Source organism: Oncorhynchus mykiss, chromosome 9 (assembly GCF_013265735.2).
Source record: "Oncorhynchus mykiss isolate Arlee chromosome 9, USDA_OmykA_1.1, whole genome shotgun sequence".
NCBI lineage: Eukaryota > Metazoa > Chordata > Actinopteri > Salmoniformes > Salmonidae > Oncorhynchus > Oncorhynchus mykiss.
The window spans coordinates 1,304,375-1,327,077 of NC_048573.1; the positions used below are offsets into that span (position 1 = coordinate 1,304,375).

At 37.0% G+C, this 22,703-nt stretch overlaps 1 protein-coding gene across 1 annotated transcript in view; it reads right to left on the reverse strand.

Moving 5' to 3' along the window:
- LOC118965952 (butyrophilin subfamily 1 member A1-like) overlaps nucleotides 1-22,703 on the reverse strand; it is a 62,056-nt gene that overhangs the window by 3,168 nt on the left and 36,185 nt on the right. Inside the window, exon 2 of the mRNA XM_036987032.1 lies at nucleotides 1,415-1,765. Coding sequence (XP_036842927.1) covers nucleotides 1,415-1,765 — 351 coding nt within the window. The remainder of the gene's footprint in view (nucleotides 1-1,414; nucleotides 1,766-22,703) is intronic.

Below are 22,703 nucleotides of genomic sequence, written 5' to 3' on the forward strand. Positions count from 1 at the left end.
ATATTAACAGAACCCTGCAGCACTCCAGTATTAACAGAATCCTGCAGCACCCCAGTATGAGCAGAACCCTGCAGCACTTCAATATTAACAGAACCCTGCAGCACTCCAGTATTAACAACATTAAACACTTCCTGCTATTTGAGAAATACCTAATCAACAACATTAAACACTTCCTGCTATTTGAGAAATACCTAATCAACAACATTAAACACTTCCTGCTATTTGAGAAATACCTAATCAACAACATTAAACACTTCCTGCTATTTGAGAAATACCTAATCAACAACATTAAACACTTCCTGCTATTTGAGAAATACCTAATCAACAACATTAAACACTTCCTGCTATTTAAGAAATGCCTAGTAGGAATATTGGGACACAGACAGTGTGACAGTGTGGGAGGTTTGGATGTGTGAGGAGTGTGTTGTAAAGGCTGTGTGCTGAACAGCTGAAAACATGAGGGAGGAAGACCAGCTGAATACATGATCTATAACAGAGGAAGGAATGATGAGGGAGGACGACCAGCTGAATACATTATCTATAACAGAGGAAGGAATGATGAGGGAGGAAGACCAGCTGAATACATGAAGAGGGAGGAAGACCAGCTGAATACATGATCTATAACAGAGGAAGGAATGATGAGGGAGGACGACCAGCTGAATACATGATGAGGGCGGAAGACCAGCTGATAACATGATCTCTAACAGAGATAGGAATGATGAGGGAGGAAGACCAGCTGAATACATGATGAGGGAGGAAGACCAGCTGAATACATGATGAGGGAGGAAGACCAGCTGAATACATGATGAGGGAGGAAGACCAGCTGAATACATGATGAGGAAGGAAGACCAGCTGAATACATGATGAGGGAGGAAGACCAGCTGAATACATGATCTATAACAGAGGAAGGAATGATGAGGGAGGAAGACCAGCTGAATACATGATGAGGGAGGAAGACCAGTTGAATACATGATCTATAAAAGAGGATGGAATAATAAGGGAGGAAGACCAGCTGAATACATTATCTATAACAGAGGAAGGATTGATGAGGGAGGAAGACCAGCTGAATACATGATGAGGGAGGAAGACCAGCTGAATACATGAGGGAGGAAGACCAGCTGAATACATGATGAGGGAGGAAGACCAGCTGAATACATGATGAGGGAGGAAGACCAGCTGAATACATGATGAGGGAGGAAGACCAGCTGAATATATGATGAGGGAGGAAGACCAGCTGAATACGTGATCTATAACAGAGGAAGGAATGATGAGGGAGGAAGACCAGCTGAATACATGATCTATAACAGAGGAAGGAATGATGAGGGAGGAAGACATGTTGATATTTTAGCAGCCAATCATTTAGCCAGATTTACCAATACAACCTCTGATCACATCTCCAGTATTCATGACTCACCAACAAGGAGTTGAACGGTGGTTTCCTTCACCTGGCTGGTCAGTGTTGGAATGAAGCACCTGTAGTTTCCAGTATCAGAGAGAGTAACTCTGGTCAGCATTAAGGAGACGATGCCGTTCTTCAGTTCTTCATGAAACATTGATGTTCTTCCCCTGTAGGATGGAAACTGATCCCAATTGGAGTCTCGACCGTCAAGGTAAAGGTGGACCTTTTCTGTTTTCAGGTTCAATCTTGTCCACTGCACTGTCATGTCCTCAGCACTGACACTGGGTTTCAGGGAACATGGTAGAATGACGTCATCACCAGCTAAGGCAACGACTGGGTCAGCCGGTCCAACAACCTCAGACGACCCTGGAGAAAAACAAACAACACACAGTTAATTAAAGACAACTTCCTGTTGCTCCATGGATTCTGGCCCATTATGACATCATTCATTCCTATGTGAAGACTCAACAGCATTGAAGCTAAATATAGTCATTTAAGATGGCGTCTCATGTGGGAGATTTATGTAGACAGTTTGAACTACTCCAGGAAGTGACGTTGCAGGCTAGCTCAGTGCTGCCCTCTCTCATTAAGTAACTCAAGTTGAAGGCCAACCGGGGTACTGCAGGCTGCCATTAGACATAACATGCAGGCTGGCTCAGTGCTGCCCCCTCTCATTAAGTAACTCAAGTTGAAGGCCAACCGGGGTACTGCAGGTGGTCAGCAACTATACACTGAGTATACAAAACATTATGAACACCTGCTCTTTCCATGACAGACTGACCAGGTGAATCCAGGTGAAAGATATGATCCCTTATTGATGCAACCTCTGTTTAAAAACCCTTGGCCACTGTCTACCAATATGTTTTATCACAGGACAATGTTAGGACTCATCACTGTAGTCTGTACTTAATGTGGGATGGATGTTTTATCACATGTTAGGACTCATCACTGTAGTCTGTACTTAATGTGGGATGGATGTTTTATCACATGTTAGGACTCATCACTGTAGTCTGTACTTAATGTGGGATGGATGTTTTATCACATGTTAGGACTCATCACTGTAGTCTGTACTTAATGTGGGATGGATGTTTTATCACATGTTAGGACTCATCACTGTAGTCTGTACTTAATGTGGGATGGACCTCTCTGTCTGAAAGAAGAGAGATGCATTCTCTTATTTATTTACAAATCAATATGACAGAAACTCCCTCGATATGTAACTTCATTAATTAAGAAAATAATCATAAGTTACCAACCCCTCTCAGGATGGCAACACCCATCCTTAGCACGCGCTCCAGCAGATGTATCTCACTGATCATCCCTAAAGCTAACACCTCATTTGGCCGCCTTTCGTTCCAGTTCTCTGCTTCCTGTGACTGGAACGAATTGCAAAAATCACTGAAGTTGGAGACTTTTATCTCCCTCACCAACTTCAAACATCTGCTATCTGAGCAGCTAACCGATCGCTGCAGCTGTACATAGTCTATCGGTAAATAGCCCACCCATTTTCACCTACCTCATCCCCATACTGTTTTTATTTATTTACTTTTCGGCTCTTTTGCACACCAATATCTCTACCTGTACATAACCATCTGATCATTTATCACTCCAGTGTTAATCTGCATAATTGTAATTATTCGCCTACCTCCTCATGCCTTTTGCACACAATGTATATAGACTCTCTTTTTTTCATACTGTGTTTTAAAAAATAAAAACAGATAAGATGTGCCAGTTAGATGATTGATTGAGGACCTCTATGTAGTTGAATGTGATTTTTTTTATAACATTTATTTTTGTGTTTGTTTTATTATTCTGTATTATTCCTCATCCCAGACTCCTCATCCCAGACTCCTCATCCCAGACTCCTCATCCCAGACTCCTCATCCCAGACTCCTCATCCCAGACCCCTCATCCCAGACTCCTCATCCCAGACTCCTCATCCCAGACAGTACATTGTCCCAGACTCCTCATCCCAGACTCCTCATCCCAGACTCCTCATCCCAGACAGTACATTGTCCCAGACTCCTCATCCCAGACTCCTCATCCCAGACCCCTCGTCCCAGACCCCTCATCCCAGACCCCTCGTCCCAGACCCCTCGTCCCAGACCCCTCGTCCCAGACCCCTCGTCCCAGACCCCTCGTCCCAGACCCCTCGTCCCAGACCCCTCATCCCAGACCCCTCATCCCAGACCCCTCATCCCAGACCCCTCATCCCAGACCCCTCATCCCAGACTCCTCATCCCAGACAGTACATTGTCCCAGACTCCTCATCCCAGACTCCTCATCCCAGACTCCTCATCCCAGACTCCTCATCCCAGACTCCTCATCCCAGACCCCTCATCCCAGACAGTACATTGTCCCAGACTCCTCATCCCAGACTCCTCATCCCAGACTCCTCATCCCAGACTCCTCATCCCAGACTCCTCATCCCAGACTCCTCATCCCAGACTCCTCATCCCAGACCCCCCATACCAGACAGTACATTGTCCCAGACTCCTCATCCCAGACACCTCATCCCAGTACATTGTCCCAGACTCCTCATCCCAGACAGTACATTGTCCCAGACTCCTCATCCCAGACTCCTCATCCCAGACTCCTCATCCCAGACTCCTCATCCCAGACCCCTCATACCAGACAGTACATTGTCCCAGACTCCTCATCCCAGACACCTCATCCCAGTACATTGTCCCAGACTCCTCATCCCAGACAGTACATTGTCCCAGACCCCTCATCCCAGACAGTACATTGTCCCAGACCCCTCATCCCAGACAGTACATTGTCTCAGACCCCTCATCCCAGACCCCTCATCCCAGACAGTACATTGTCCCAGACCCCTCATCCCAGACACCTCATCCCAGTACATTGTCCCAGACTCCTCATCCCAGACAGTACATTGTCCCAGACCCCTCATCCCAGACAGTACATTGTCCCAGACCCCTCATCCCAGACAGTACATTGTCTCAGACCCCTCATCCCAGACAGTACATTGTCCCAGACCCCTCATCCCAGACAGTACATTGTCTCAGACCCCTCATCCCAGACCCCTCATCCCAGACAGTACATTGTCCCAGACCACTCATCCCAGACCCCTCATCCCAGACAGTACATTGTCCCAGACCCCTCATCCCAGACAGTACATTGTTCCAGACCACTCATCCCAGACCCCTCATCACAGACAGTACATTGTCCCAGACTCAGAAAGAGCCAGCAAGTGTGCTGTATCATATCATCACGAATGACCAAATCTTCCACAGGACCTAAGGTGTAAATGTGGATAAATGTCCATGCCAAGTTTCAGTTCCAATGGGTTATTGCTGTAGCCTACAGAAAATGTCATCTTGGTGGTCAAAATGTAATGAAATAAAGGATTCACACACGGGTATAAATGACTACAGAAGAGGGAAAGTGTACAGACATACCCAGGGTGACCAAATTTAAAATACCCAAATATCCCCAAAACAGGATGATTCTGCAGTACATTACTGGGACAGTGTAGACTACATGGTTTAAGACATTACTGAAACTATATAACCTTCCTGTATTCTGACTAGATGGAGTTAAACTATATAACCTTCCTGTATTCAGACTAGATGGTGTTAAACTATATAACCTTCCTGTATTCTGACTAGATCAGATGGTGTTAAACTATATAACCTTCCTGTATTCTGACTAGATGGAGTTAAACTATATAACCTTCCTGTATTCTGACTAGATGGTGGTAAACTATATAACCTTCCTGTATTCTGACTAGATGGAGTTAAACTATATAACCTTCCTGTATTCAGACTAGATGGTGTTAAACTATATAACCTTCCTGTATTCTGACTAGATCAGATGGTGTTAAACTATATAACCTTCCTGTATTCTGACTAGATGGAGTTAAACTATATAACCTTCCTGTATTCTGACTAGATCAGATGGTGGTAAACTATATAACCTTCCTGTATTCTGACTAGATCAGATGGAGGTAAACTATATAACCTTCCTGTATTCTGACTAGATCAGATGGAGTTAAACTATTTAACCTTCCTGTATTCTGACTAGATGGAGTTAAACTATATAACCTTCCTGTATTCTGACTAGATGGTGTTAAACTATATAACCTTCCTGTATTCTGAATAGATCAGATGGAGTTAAACTATATAACCTTCCTGTATTCTGACTAGATGGAGTTAAACTATATAACCTTCCTGTATTCTGACTAGATGGAGTTAAACTATATAACCTTCCTGTATTCTGACTAGATCAGATGGAGTTAAACTATATAACCTTCCTGTATTCTGAGTAGATCAGATGGTGGTAAACTATATAACTTTCCTGTATTCTGACTAGATGGAGTTAAACTATATAACCTTCCTGTATTCTGACTAGATCAGATGGTGGTAAACTATATAACCTTCCTGTATTCTGACTAGATGGTTTTAAACTATATAACCTTCCTGTATTCTGACTAGATCAGATGGTGGTAAACTATATAACCTTCCTGTATTCTGACTAGATCAGATGGAGGTAAACTATATAACCTTCCTGTATTCTGACTAGATCAGATGGAGTTAAACTATATAACCGTCCTGTATTCTGACTAGATGGAGTTAAACTATATAACCTTCCTGTATTCTGACTAGATCAGATGGTGTTAAACTATATAACCTTCCTGTATTCTGACTAGATGGAGTTAAACTATATAACCTTCCTGTATTCTGACTAGATCAGATGGTGGTAAACTATATAACCTTCCTGTATTCTGACTAGATCAGATGGAGTTAAACTATATAACCTTCCTGTATTCTGACTAGATGGAGTAAAACTATATAACCTTCCTGTATTCTGACTAGATGGAGTTAAACTATATAACCTTCCTGTATTCTGACTAGATGGAGTTAAACGATATAACCTTCCTGTATTCTGACTAGATGGAGTTAAACTATATAACCTTCCTGTATTCTGACTAGATGGAATTAAAACTATATAACCTTCCTGTATTCTGACTAGATCAGATGGTGGTAAACTATATAACCTTCCGGTATTCTGACTAGATCAGATGGTGGTAAACTATATAACCTTCCTGTATTCTGACTAGATGGAGTTAAACTATATAACCTTCCTGTATTCTGACTAGATGGAGTTAAACTATATAACCTTCCTGTATTCTGACTAGATGGAGTTAAACTATATAACCTTCCTGTATTCTGACTAGATCAGATGGAGTTAAACTATAACACATTCCTGTATTCTGACTAGATGGTGTTAAACTATATAACCTTCCTGTATTCTGACTAGATCAGATGGTGGTAAACTATATAACCTTCCTGTATTCTGACTAGATCAGATGGAGTTAAACTATATAACCTTCCTGTATTATGACTAGATCAGATGGTGTTAAACTATATAACCTTCCTGTATTCTGACTAGATGGTGTTAAACTATATAACCTTCCTGTATTCTGACAAGATGGTGTTAAACTATATAACCTTCCTGTATTCTGACTAGATCAGATGGAGTTAAACTATATAACCTTCCTGTATTCTGACTAGATGGAGGTAAACTATATAACCTTCCTGTATTCTGACTAGATGGTGGTAAACTATATAACCTTCCTGTATTCTGACTAGATGGTGTTAAACTATATAACCTTCCTGTATTCTGACTAGATCAGATGGTGGAAAACTATATAACCTTCCTGTATTCTGACTAGATCAGATGGCGTTAAACTATATAACCTTCCTGTATTATGACTAAATCAGATGGAGGTAAACTATATAACCTTCGTGTATTCTGATTAGATGGAGTTAAACTATATAACCTTCCTGTATTCTGACTAGATCAGATGGAGTTAAACTATATAACCTTCCTGTATCCTGACTAGATGGTGGTAAACTATATAACCTTCCTGTATTCTGACTAGATCAGATGGTGGTAAACTATATAACCTTCCTGTATTCTGACTAGATGGAGTTAAACTATATAACCTTCCTGTATTCTGACTAGATGGAGTTAAACTATATAACCTTCCTGTATTCTGACTAGATGGAGTAAAACTATATAACCTTCCTGTATTCTGACTAGATGGAGTTAAACTATATAACCTTCCTGTATTCTGACTAGATCAGATGGTGGTAAACTATATAACCTTCCTGTATTCTGACTAGATGGAGGTAAACTATATAACCTTCCTGTATTCTGACTAGATCAGATGGTAAACCATATAACCTTCCTGTATTCTGACTAGATGGAGGTAAACTATATAACCTTCCTGTATTCTGACTAGATCAGATGGAGGTAAACTATATAACCTTCGTGTATTCTGATTAGATGGAGTTAAACTATATAACCTTCCTGTATTCTGACTAGATCAGATGGAGGTAAACTATATAACCTTCCTGTATTCTTACTAGATCAGATGGTGGTAAACTATATAACCTTCCTGTATTCTGACTAGATGGAGTTAAACTATATAACCTTCCTGTATTCTGACTAGATGGAGTAAAACTATATAACCTTCCTGTATTCTGACTAGATCAGATGGTGGAAAACTATATAACCTTCCTGTATTCTGACTAGATGGAGGTAAACTATATAACCTTCCTGTATTCTGACTAGATCAGATGGTAAACCATATAACCTTCCTGTATTCTGACTAGATGGAGGTAAACTATATAACCTTCCTGTATTCTGACTAGATGGAGGTAAACTATATAACCTTCCTGTATTCTGACTAGATGGAGTTAAACTATATAACCTTCCTGTATTCTGACTAGATGGAGGTAAACTATATAACCTTCCTGTATTCTGACTAGATGGAGTTAAACTATATAACCTTCCTGTATTCTGACTAGATGGTGGAAAACTATATAACCTTCCTGTATTCTGACTAGATGGAGTTAAACTATATAACCTTCCTGTATTCTGACTAGATCAGATGGAGGTAAACTATATAACCTTCCTGTATTCTGACTAGATGGAGTTGAACTATATAACCTTCCTGTATTCTGACTAGATGGAGTAAAACTATATAACCTTCCTGTATTCTGACTAGATGGAGTTAAACTATATAACCTTCCTGTATTCTGACTAGATGGAGTTAAACTATATAACCTTCCTGTATTCTGACTAGATGGAGGTAAACTATATAACCTTCCTGTATTCTGACTAGATCAGATGGTAAACCATATAACCTTCCTGTATTCTGACTAGATGGAGGTAAACTATATAATCTTCCTGTATTCTGACTAGATGGAGGTAAACTATATAACCTTCCTGTATTCTGACTAGATCAGATGGTAAACCATATAACCTTCCTGTATTCTGACTAGATGGAGGTAAACTATATAACCTTCCTGTATTCTGACTAGATCAGATGGAGTTAAACTATATAACCTTCCGGTATTCTGACTAGATCAGATGGTGGTAAACTATATAACCTTCCTGTATTCTGACTAGATGGAGTTAAACTATATCACCTTCCTGTATTCTGACTAGATGGAGTTAAACTATATAACCTTCCTGTATTCTGACTAGATGGAGTTAAACTATATAACCTTCCTGTATTCTGACGAGATCAGATGGAGTTAAACTATATAACATTCCTGTATTCTGACTAGATGGTGTTAAACTATATAACCTTCCTGTATTCTGACTAGATCAGATGGAGTTAAACTATATAACCTTCCTGTATTATGACTAGATCAGATGGTGTTAAACTATATAACCTTCCTGTATTCTGACTAGATGGTGTTAAACTATATAACCTTCCTGTATTCTGACAAGATGGTGTTAAACTATATAACCTTCCTGTATTCTGACTAGATGGTGGTAAACTATATAACCTTCCTGTATTCTGACTAGATGGTGTTAAACTATAAAACCTTCCTGTATTCTGACTAGATCAGATGGTGGAAAACTATATAACCTTCCTGTATTCTGACTAGATCAGATGGTGTTAAACTATATAACCTTCCTGTATTCTGACTAGATCAGATGGAGGAAAACTATATAACCTTCGTATATTCTGATTAGATGGAGTTAAACTATATAACCTTCCTGTATTCTGACTAGATGGAGTTAAACTATATAACCTTCCTGTATTCTGACTAGATGGAGTAAAACTATACAACCTTCCTGTATTCTGACTATATGGAGTTAAACTATATAACCTTCCTGTATTCTGACTAGATCAGATGGTGGAAAACTATATAACCTTCCTGTATAATGACTAGATGGAGGTAAACTATATAACCTTCCTGTATTCTGACTAGATCAGATGGTAAACCATATAACCTTCCTGTATTCTGACTAGATGGAGGTAAACTATATAACCTTCCTGTATTCTGACTAGATGGAGGTAAACTATATAACCTTCCTGTATTCTGACTAGATGGAGTTAAACTATATAACCTTCCTGTATTCTGACTAGATGGAGGTAAACTATATAACCTTCCTGTATTCTGACTAGATGGAGTTAAACTATATAACCTTCCTGTATTCTGACTAGATGGAGGTAAACTATATAACCTTCCTGTATTCTGACTAGATCAGATGGAGTTAAACTATATAACCTTCCTGTATTCTGACTAGATGGTGGAAAACTATATAACCTTCCTGTATTCTGACTAGATGGAGTTAAACTATATAACCTTCCTGTATTCTGACTAGATCAGATGGAGGTAAACTATATAACCTTCCTGTATTCTGACTAGATGGAGTTGAACTATATAACCTTCCTGTATTCTGAAGAGATGGAGTTAAACTATATAACCTTCCTGTATTCTGACTAGATGGAGTTAAACTATATAACCTTCCTGTATTCTGACTAGATGGAGGTAAACTATATAACCTTCCTGTATTCTGACTAGATGGAGGTAAACTATATAACCTTCCTGTATTCTGACTAGATGGAGGTAAACTATATAACCTTCCTGTATTCTGACTAGATGGAGGTAAACTATATAACCTTCCTGTATTCTGACTAGATCAGATGGTAAACCATATAACCTTCCTGTATTCTGACTAGATGGAGGTAAACTATATAACCTTCCTGTATTCTGACTAGATCAGATGGAGTTAAACTATATAACCTTCCGGTATTCTGACTAGATCAGATGGTGGTAAACTATATAACCTTCCTGTATTCTGACTAGATGGAGTTAAACTATATCACCTTCCTGTATTCTGACTAGATGGAGTTAAACTATATAACCTTCCTGTATTCTGACTAGATGGATTTAAACTATATAACCTTCCTGTATTCTGACTAGATCAGATGGAGTTAAACTATATAACATTCCTGTATTCTGACTAGATGGTGTTAAACTATATAACCTTCCTGTATTCTGACTAGATCAGATGGAGTTAAACTATATAACCTTCCTGTATTATGACTAGATCAGATGGTGTTAAACTATATAACCTTCCTGTATTATGACTAGATGGTGTTAAACTATATAACCTTCCTGTATTCTGACTAGATGGAGTTAAACTATATAACCTTCCTGTATTCTGACTAGATGGAGTTAAACTATATAACCTTCCTGTATTCTGACTAGATGGTGTTAAACTATATAACCTTCCTGTATTCTGACAAGATGGTGTTAAACTATATAACCTTCCTGTATTCTGACTAGATCAGATGGATTTAAACTATATAACCTTCCTGTATTCTGACTAGATGGAGGTAAACTATATAACCTTCCTGTATTCTGACTAGATGGTGGTAAACTATATAACCTTCCTGTATTCTGACTAGATGGTGTTAAACTATAAAACCTTCCTGTATTCTGACTAGATCAGATGGTGGAAAACTATATAACCTTCCTGTATTCTGACTAGATCAGATGGCGTTAAACTATATAACCTTCCTGTATTATGACTAGATCAGATGGAGGTAAACTATATAACCTTCGTGTATTCTGATTAGATGGAGGTAAACTATATAACCTTCCTGTATCCTGACTAGATGGTGGTAAACTATATAACCTTCCTGTATTCTGACTAGATGGAGTTAAACTATATAACCTTCCTGTATTCTGACTAGATCATATGGTGGTAAACTATATAACCTTCCTGTATTCTGACTAGATGGAGTTAAACGATATAACCTTCCTGTATTCTGACTAGATCATATGGTGGTAAACTATATAACCTTCCTGTATTCTGACTAGATCAGATGGTGGTAAACTATATAACCTTCCTGTATTCTGACTAGATGGAGGTAAACTATATAACCTTCCTGTATTCTGACTAGATCAGATGGAGGTAAACTATATAACCTTCCTGTATTCTGACTAGATCAGATGGAGGTAAACTATATAACCTTCCTGTATTCTGACTAGATCAGATGGTGGTAAACTATATAACCTTCCTGTATTCTGACTAGATGGAGTTAAACTATATAACCTTCCTGTATTCTGACTAGATGGAGTTAAACTATATAACCTTCCTGTATTCTGACTAGATGGAGTAAAACTATATAACCTTCCTGTATTCTGACTAGATGGAGTTAAACTATATAACCTTCCTGTATTCTGACTAGATGGTGGTAAACTATATAACCTTCCTGTATTCTGACTAGATGGAGGTAAACTATATAACCTTCCTGTATTCTGACTAGATCAGATGGTAAACCATATAACCTTCCTGTATTCTGACTAGATGGAGGTAAACTATATAACCTTCCTGTATTCTGACTAGATCAGATGGAGTTAAACTATATAACCTTCCTGTATTCTGACTAGATGGTGGTAAACTATATAACCTTCCTGTATTCTGACTAGATGGAGTAAAACTATATAACCTTCCTGTATTCTGACTAGATGGAGTTAAACTATATAACCTTCCTGTATTCTGACTAGATCAGATGGTGGTAAACTATATAACCTTCCTGTATTCTGACTAGGTGGAGGTAAACTATATAACATTCCTGTATTCTGACTAGATCAGATGGTAAACCATATAACCTTCCTGTATTCTGACTAGATGGAGGTAAACTATATAACCTTCCTGTATTCTGACTAGATCAAATGGAGTTAAACTATATAACCTTCCTGTATTCTGACTAGATGGTGGTAAACTATATAACCTTCCTGTATTCTGACTAGATGGAGTTAAACTATATAACCTTCCTGTATTCTGACTAGATCAGATGGAGGTAAACTATATAACCTTCCTGTATTCTGACTAGATGGAGTTAAACTATATAACCTTCCTGTATTCTGACTAGATCAGATCGAGGTAAACTATATAACCTTCCTGTATTCTGACTAGATGGTGGTAAACTATATAACCTTCCTGTATTCTGACTAGATGGAGTTAAACTATATCACCTTCCTGTATTCTGACTAGATGGAGTTAAACTATATAACCTTCCTGTATTCTGACTAGATGGAGTTAAACTATATAACCTTCCTGTATTCTGACTAGATGGTGTTAAACTATATAACCTTCCTGTATTCTGACAAGATGGTGTTAAACTATATAACCTTCCTGTATTCTGACTAGATCAGATGGATTTAAACTATATAACCTTCCTGTATTCTGACTAGATGGAGGTAAACTATATAACCTTCCTGTATTCTGACTAGATCAGATGGAGGTAAACTATATAACCTTCCTGTATTCTTACTAGATCTGATGGAGTTAAACTATATAACCTTCCTGTATTCTGACTAGATGGAGTTAAACTATATAACCTTCCTGTATTCTGACAAAATGGAGTTAAACTATATAACCTTCCTGTATTATGACTAGATGGAGTTAAACTATATAACCTTCCTGTATTCTGACTACATCAGATGGAGGTAAACTATATAACCTTCCTGTATTCTTACTCGATCTGATGGAGTTAAACTATATAACCTTCCTATATTCTGACTAGATGGAATTAAACTATATAACCTTCCTGTATTCTGACTAGATGGAGTTAAACTATATAACCTTCCTGTATTCTGACTAGATGGTGGTAAACTATATAACCTTCCTGTATTCTGACTACATGGAGGTAAACTATATAACCTTCCTGTATTCTGACTAGATCAGATGGTAAACCATATAACCTTCCTGTATTCTGACTAGATGGAGGTAAACTATATAACCTTCCTGTATTCTGACTAGATCAGATGGAGTTAAACTATATAACCTTCCTGTATTCTGACTAGATGGAGTTAAACTATATAACCTTCCTGTATTCTGACTAGATGGAGTAAAACTATATAACCTTCCTGTATTCTGACTAGATGGAGTTAAACTATATAACCTTCCAGTATTCTGACTAGATCAGATGGTGGTAAACTATATAATCTTCCTGTATTCTGACTAGATGGAGGTAAACTATATAACCTTCCTGTATTCTGACTAGATCAGATGGTAAACCATATAACCTTCCTGTATTCTGACTAGATGGTGGTAAACTATATAACCTTCCTGTATTCTGACTAGATGGAGTTAAACTATATAACCTTCCTGTATTCTGACTAGATCATATGGAGGTAAACTATATAACCTTCCTGTATTCTGACTAGATCAGATGGAGGTAAACTATATAACCTTCCTGTATTCTGACTAGATGGAGTTAAACTATATAACCTTCCTGTATTCTGACTAGATGGAGTTAAACTATATAACCTTCCTGTATTCTGACTAGATGGAGTTAAACTATATAACCTTCCTGTATTCTGACTAGATCAGATGGTGGTAAACTATATAACCTTCCTGTATTCTGACTAGATGGTGGTAAACTATATAACCTTCCTGTATTCTGACTAGATGGAGTAAAACTATATAACCTTCCTGTATTCTGACTAGATGGAGTTAAACTATATAACCTTCCTGTATTCTGACTAGATCAGATGGTGGTAAACTATATAACCTTCCTGTATTCTGACTAGGTGGAGGTAAACTATATAACATTCCTGTATTCTGACTAGATCAGATGGTAAACCATATAACCTTCCTGTATTCTGACTAGATGGAGGTAAACTATATAACCTTCCTGTATTCTGACTAGATCAAATGGAGTTAAACTATATAACCTTCCTGTATTCTGACTAGATGGTGGTAAACTATATAACCTTCCTGTATTCTGACTAGATGGAGTTAAACTATATAACCTTCCTGTATTCTGACTAGATCAGATGGAGGTAAACTATATAACCTTCCTGTATTCTGACTAGATGGTGGTAAACTATATAACCTTCCTGTATTCTGACTAGATGGAGTTAAACTATATAACCTTCCTGTATTCTGACTAGATCAGATGGAGGTAAACTATATAACCTTCCTGTATTCTGACTAGATGGTGGTAAACTATATAACCTTCCTGTATTCTGACTAGATGGAGTTAAACTATATAACCTTCCTGTATTCTGACTAGATCAGATGGAGGTAAACTATATAACCTTCCTGTATTCTTACTAGATCTGATGGAGTTAAACTATATAACCTTCCTGTATTCTGACTAGATGGAGTTAAACTATATAACCTTCCTGTATTCTGACTAAATGGAGTTAAACTATATAACCTTCCTGTATTATGACTAGATGGAGTAAAACTATATAACCTTCCTGTATTCTGACTAGATGGAGTTAAACTATATAACCTTCCTGTATTCTGACTAGATCAGATGGTGGTAAACTATATAACCTTCCTGTATTCTGACTAGGTGGAGGTAAACTATATAACATTCCTGTATTCTGACTAGATCAGATGGTAAACCATATAACCTTCCTGTATTCTGACTAGATGGAGGTAAACTATATAACCTTCCTGTATTCTGACTAGATCAAATGGAGTTAAACTATATAACCTTCCTGTATTCTGACTAGATGGTGGTAAACTATATAACCTTCCTGTATTCTGACTAGATGGAGTTAAACTATATAACCTTCCTGTATTCTGACTAGATCAGATGGAGGTAAACTATATAACCTTCCTGTATTCTGACTAGATGGTGGTAAACTATATAACCTTCCTGTATTCTGACTAGATGGAGTTAAACTATATAACCTTCCTGTATTCTGACTAGATCAGATGGAGGTAAACTATATAACCTTCCTGTATTCTGACTAGATGGTGGTAAACTATATAACCTTCCTGTATTCTGACTAGATGGAGTTAAACTATATAACCTTCCTGTATTCTGACTAGATCAGATGGAGGTAAACTATATAACCTTCCTGTATTCTTACTAGATCTGATGGAGTTAAACTATATAACCTTCCTGTATTCTGACTAGATGGAGTTAAACTATATAACCTTCCTGTATTCTGACTAAATGGAGTTAAACTATATAACCTTCCTGTATTATGACTAGATGGAGTTAAACTATATAACCTTCCTGTATTCTGACTACATCAGATGGAGGTAAACTATATAACCTTCCTGTATTCTTACTAGATCTGATGGAGTTAAACTATATAACCTTCCTATATTCTGACTAGATGGAATTAAACTATATAACCTTCCTGTATTCTGACTAGATGGTGGTAAACTATATAACCTTCCTGTATTCTGACTAGATGGAGGTAAACTATATAACCTTCCTGTATTCTGACTAGATCAGATGGTAAACCATATAACCTTCCTGTATTCTGACTAGATGGAGGTAAACTATATAACCTTCCTGTATTCTGACTAGATCAGATGGAGTTAAACTATATAACCTTCCTGTATTCTGACTAGATGGAGTTAAACTATATAACCTTCCTGTATTCTGACTAGATGGAGTAAAACTATATAACCTTCCTGTATTCTGACTAGATGGAGTTAAACTATATAACCTTCCAGTATTCTGACTAGATCAGATGGTGGTAAACTATATAACCTTCCTGTATTCTGACTAGATGGAGGTAAACTATGTAACCTTCCTGTATTCTGACTAGATCAGATGGTAAACCATATAACCTTCCTGTATTCTGACTAGATGGAGGTAAACTATATAACCTTCCTGTATTCTGACTAGATCAGATGGCGTTAAACTATATAACCTTCCTGTATTATGACTAGATCAGATGGAGGTAAACTATATAACCTTCGTGTATTCTGATTAGATGGAGTTAAACTATATAACCTTCCTGTATCCTGACTAGATGGTGGTAAACTATATAACCTTCCTGTATTCTGACTAGATGGAGTTAAACTATATAACCTTCCTGTATTCTGACTAGATCATATGGTGGTAAACTATATAACCTTCCTGTATTCTGACTAGATGGAGTTAAACTATATAACCTTCCTGTATTCTGACTAGATGGAGTTAAACGATATAACCTTCCTGTATTCTGACTAGATGGAGTTAAACTATATAACCTTCCTGTATTCTGACTAGATCAGATGGTGGTAAACTATATAACCTTCCTGTATTCTGACTAGATGGAGGTAAACTACATAACCTTCCTGTATTCTGACTAGATCAGATGGTAAACCATATAACCTTCCTGTATTCTGACTAGATGGAGGTAAACTATATAACCTTCCTGTATTCTGACTAGATCAGATGGAGGTAAACTATATAACCTTCCTGTATTCTGACTAGATCAGATGGAGGTAAACTATATAACCTTCCTGTATTCTGACTAGATCAGATGGTGGTAAACTATATAACCTTCCTGTATTCTGACTAGATGGAGTTAAACTATATAACCTTCCTGTATTCTGACTAGATGGAGTTAAACTATATAACCTTCCTGTATTCTGACTAGATGGAGTAAAACTATATAACCTTCCTGTATTCTGACTAGATGGAGTTAAACTATATAACCTTCCTGTATTCTGACTAGATCAGATGGAGTTAAACTATATAACCTTCCTGTATTCTGACTAGATGGTGGTAAACTATATAACCTTCCTGTATTCTGACTAGATGGAGGTAAACTATATAACCTTCCTGTATTCTGATTAGATCAGATGGTAAACCATATAACCTTCCTGTATTCTGACTAGATGGAGGTAAACTATATAACCTTCCTGTATTCTGACTAGATCAGATGGAGTTAAACTATATAACCTTCCTGTATTCTGACTAGATGGTGGTAAACTATATAACCTTCCTGTATTCTGACTAGATGGAGTAAAACTATATAACCTTCCTGTATTCTGACTAGATGGAGTTAAACTATATAACCTTCCTGTATTCTGACTAGATCAGATGGTGGTAAACTATATAACCTTCCTGTATTCTGACTAGGTGGAGGTAAACTATATAACATTCCTGTATTCTGACTAGATCAGATGGTAAACCATATAACCTTCCTGTATTCTGACTAGATGGAGGTAAACTATATAACCTTCCTGTATTCTGACTAGATCAAATGGAGTTAAACTATATAACCTTCCTGTATTCTGACTAGATGGAGTTAAACTATATAACCTTCCTGTATTCTGACTAGATCAGATGGAGGTAAACTATATAACCTTCCTGTATTCTGACTAGATGGTGGTAAACTATATAACCTTCCTGTATTCTGACTAGATGGAGTTAAACTATATAACCTTCCTGTATTCTGACTAGATCAGATGGAGGTAAACTATATAACCTTCCTGTATTCTGACTAGATGGTGGTAAACTATATAACCTTCCTGTATTCTGACTAGATGGAGTTAAACTATATAACCTTCCTGTATTCTGACTAGATCAGATGGAGGTAAACTATATAACCTTCCTGTATTCTTACTAGATCTGATGGAGTTAAAATATATAACCTTCCTGTATTCTGACTAGATGGAGTTAAACTATATAACCTTCCTGTATTATGACTAGATGGAGTTAAACTATATAACCTTCCTGTATTCTGACTACATCAGATGGAGGTAAACTATATAACCTTCCTGTATTCTTACTAGATCTGATGGAGTTAAACTATATAACCTTCCTATATTCTGACTAGATGGAATTAAACTATATAACCTTCCTGTATTCTGACTAGATGGAGTTAAACTATATAACCTTCCTGTATTATGACTAGATGGAGTTAAACTATATAACCTTCCTGTATTCTGACTACATCAGATGGAGGTAAACTATATAACCTTCCTGTATTCTTACTAGATCTGATGGAGTTAAACTATATAACCTTCCTATATTCTGACTAGATGGAATTAAACTATATAACCTTCCTGTATTCTGACTAGATGGTGGTAAACTATATAACCTTCCTGTATTCTGACTAGATGGAGGTAAACTATATAACCTTCCTGTATTCTGACTAGATCAGATGGTAAACCATATAACCTTCCTGTATTCTGACTAGATGGAGGTAAACTATATAACCTTCCTGTATTCTGACTAGATCAGATGGAGGTAAACTATATAACCTTCCTGTATTCTTACTAGATCTGATGGAGTTAAAATATATAACCTTCCTGTATTCTGACTAGATGGAGTTAAACTATATAACCTTCCTGTATTATGACTAGATGGAGTTAAACTATATAACCTTCCTGTATTCTGACTACATCAGATGGAGGTAAACTATATAACCTTCCTGTATTCTTACTAGATCTGATGGAGTTAAACTATATAACCTTCCTATATTCTGACTAGATGGAATTAAACTATATAACCTTCCTGTATTCTTACTAGATCTGATGGAGTTAAACTATATAACCTTCCTGTATTCTGACTAGATGGTGGTAAACTATATAACCTTCCTGTATTCTGACTAGATGGAGGTAAACTATATAACCTTCCTGTATTCTGACTAGATCAGATGGTAAACCATATAACCTTCCTGTATTCTGACTAGATGGAGGTAAACTATATAACCTTCCTGTATTCTGACTAGATCAGATGGAGTTAAACTATATAACCTTCCTGTATTCTGACTAGATGGAGTTAAACTATATAACCTTCCTGTATTCTGACTAGATGGAGTAAAACTATATAACCTTCCTGTATTCTGACTAGATGGAGTTAAACTATATAACCTTCCAGTATTCTGACTAGATCAGATGGTGGTAAACTATATAACCTTCCTGTATTCTGACTAGATGGAGGTAAACTATGTAACCTTCCTGTATTCTGACTAGATCAGATGGTAAACCATATAACCTTCCTGTATTCTGACTAGATGGAGGTAAACTATATAACCTTCCTGTATTCTGACTAGATCAGATGGCGTTAAACTATATAACCTTCCTGTATTATGACTAGATCAGATGGAGGTAAACTATATAACCTTCGTGTATTCTGATTAGATGGAGTTAAACTATATAACCTTCCTGTATCCTGACTAGATGGTGGTAAACTATATAACCTTCCTGTATTCTGACTAGATGGAGTTAAACTATATAACCTTCCTGTATTCTGACTAGATCATATGGTGGTAAACTATATAACCTTCCTGTATTCTGACTAGATGGAGTTAAACTATATAACCTTCCTGTATTCTGACTAGATGGAGTTAAACGATATAACCTTCCTGTATTCTGACTAGATGGAGTTAAACTATATAACCTTCCTGTATTCTGACTAGATCAGATGGTGGTAAACTATATAACCTTCCTGTATTCTGACTAGATGGAGGTAAACTACATAACCTTCCTGTATTCTGACTAGATCAGATGGTAAACCATATAACCTTCCTGTATTCTGACTAGATGGAGGTAAACTATATAACCTTCCTGTATTCTGACTAGATCAGATGGAGGTAAACTATATAACCTTCCTGTATTCTGACTAGATCAGATGGAGGTAAACTATATAACCTTCCTGTATTCTGACTAGATCAGATGGTGGTAAACTATATAACCTTCCTGTATTCTGACTAGATGGAGTTAAACTATATAACCTTCCTGTATTCTGACTAGATGGAGTTAAACTATATAACCTTCCTGTATTCTGACTAGATGGAGTAAAACTATATAACCTTCCTGTATTCTGACTAGATGGAGTTAAACTATATAACCTTCCTGTATTCTGACTAGATCAGATGGAGTTAAACTATATAACCTTCCTGTATTCTGACTAGATGGTGGTAAACTATATAACCTTCCTGTATTCTGACTAGATGGAGGTAAACTATATAACCTTCCTGTATTCTGATTAGATCAGATGGTAAACCATATAACCTTCCTGTATTCTGACTAGATGGAGGTAAACTATATAACCTTCCTGTATTCTGACTAGATCAGATGGAGTTAAACTATATAACCTTCCTGTATTCTGACTAGATGGTGGTAAACTATATAACCTTCCTGTATTCTGACTAGATGGAGTAAAACTATATAACCTTCCTGTATTCTGACTAGATGGAGTTAAACTATATAACCTTCCTGTATTCTGACTAGATCAGATGGTGGTAAACTATATAACCTTCCTGTATTCTGACTAGGTGGAGGTAAACTATATAACATTCCTGTATTCTGACTAGATCAGATGGTAAACCATATAACCTTCCTGTATTCTGACTAGATGGAGGTAAACTATATAACCTTCCTGTATTCTGACTAGATCAAATGGAGTTAAACTATATAACCTTCCTGTATTCTGACTAGATGGAGTTAAACTATATAACCTTCCTGTATTCTGACTAGATCAGATGGAGGTAAACTATATAACCTTCCTGTATTCTGACTAGATGGTGGTAAACTATATAACCTTCCTGTATTCTGACTAGATGGAGTTAAACTATATAACCTTCCTGTATTCTGACTAGATCAGATGGAGGTAAACTATATAACCTTCCTGTATTCTGACTAGATGGTGGTAAACTATATAACCTTCCTGTATTCTGACTAGATGGAGTTAAACTATATAACCTTCCTGTATTCTGACTAGATCAGATGGAGGTAAACTATATAACCTTCCTGTATTCTTACTAGATCTGATGGAGTTAAAATATATAACCTTCCTGTATTCTGACTAGATGGAGTTAAACTATATAACCTTCCTGTATTATGACTAGATGGAGTTAAACTATATAACCTTCCTGTATTCTGACTACATCAGATGGAGGTAAACTATATAACCTTCCTGTATTCTTACTAGATCTGATGGAGTTAAACTATATAACCTTCCTATATTCTGACTAGATGGAATTAAACTATATAACCTTCCTGTATTCTTACTAGATCTGATGGAGTTAAACTATATAACCTTCCTGTATTCTGACTAGATGGTGGTAAACTATATAACCTTCCTGTATTCTGACTAGATGGAGGTAAACTATATAACCTTCCTGTATTCTGACTAGATCAGATGGTAAACCATATAACCTTCCTGTATTCTGACTAGATGGAGGTAAACTATATAACCTTCCTGTATTCTGACTAGATCAGATGGAGTTAAACTATATAACCTTCCTGTATTCTGACTAGATGGAGTTAAACTATATAACCTTCCTGTATTCTGACTAGATGGAGTAAAACTATATAACCTTCCTGTATTCTGACTAGATGGAGTTAAACTATATAACCTTCCAGTATTCTGACTAGATCAGATGGTGGTAAACTATATAACCTTCCTGTATTCTGACTAGATGGAGGTAAACTATATAACCTTCCTGTATTCTGACTAGATCAGATGGTAAACCATATAACCTTCCTGTATTCTGACTAGATGGAGGTAAACTATATAACCTTCCTGTATTCTGACTAGATCAGATGGAGTTAAACTATATAACCTTCCTGTATTCTGACTAGATGGTGGTAAACTATATAACCTTCCTGTATTCTGACTAGATGGAGTTAAACTATATAACCTTCCTGTATTCTGACTAGATCATATGGAGGTAAACTATATAACCTTCCTGTATTCTGACTAGATCAGATGGAGGTAAACTATATAACCTTCCTGTATTCTGACTAGATGGAGTTAAACTATATAACCTTCCTGTATTCTGACTAGATGGAGTTAAACTATATAACCTTCCTGTATTCTGACTAGATCAGATGGTGGTAAACTATATAACCTTCCTGTATTCTGACTAGATGGTGGTAAACTATATAACCTTCCTGTATTCTGACTAGATGGAGTAAAACTATATAACCTTCCTGTATTCTGACTAGACGGAGTTAAACTATATAACCTTCCTGTATTCTGACTAGATCAGATGGTGGTAAACTATATAACCTTCCTGTATTCTGACTAGGTGGAGGTAAACTATATAACATTCCTGTATTCTGACTAGATCAGATGGTAAACCATATAACCTTCCTGTATTCTGACTAGATGGAGGTAAACTATATAACCTTCCTGTATTCTGACTAGATCAAATGGAGTTAAACTATATAACCTTCCTGTATTCTGACTAGATGGTGGTAAACTATATAACCTTCCTGTATTCTGACTAGATGGAGTTAAACTATATAACCTTCC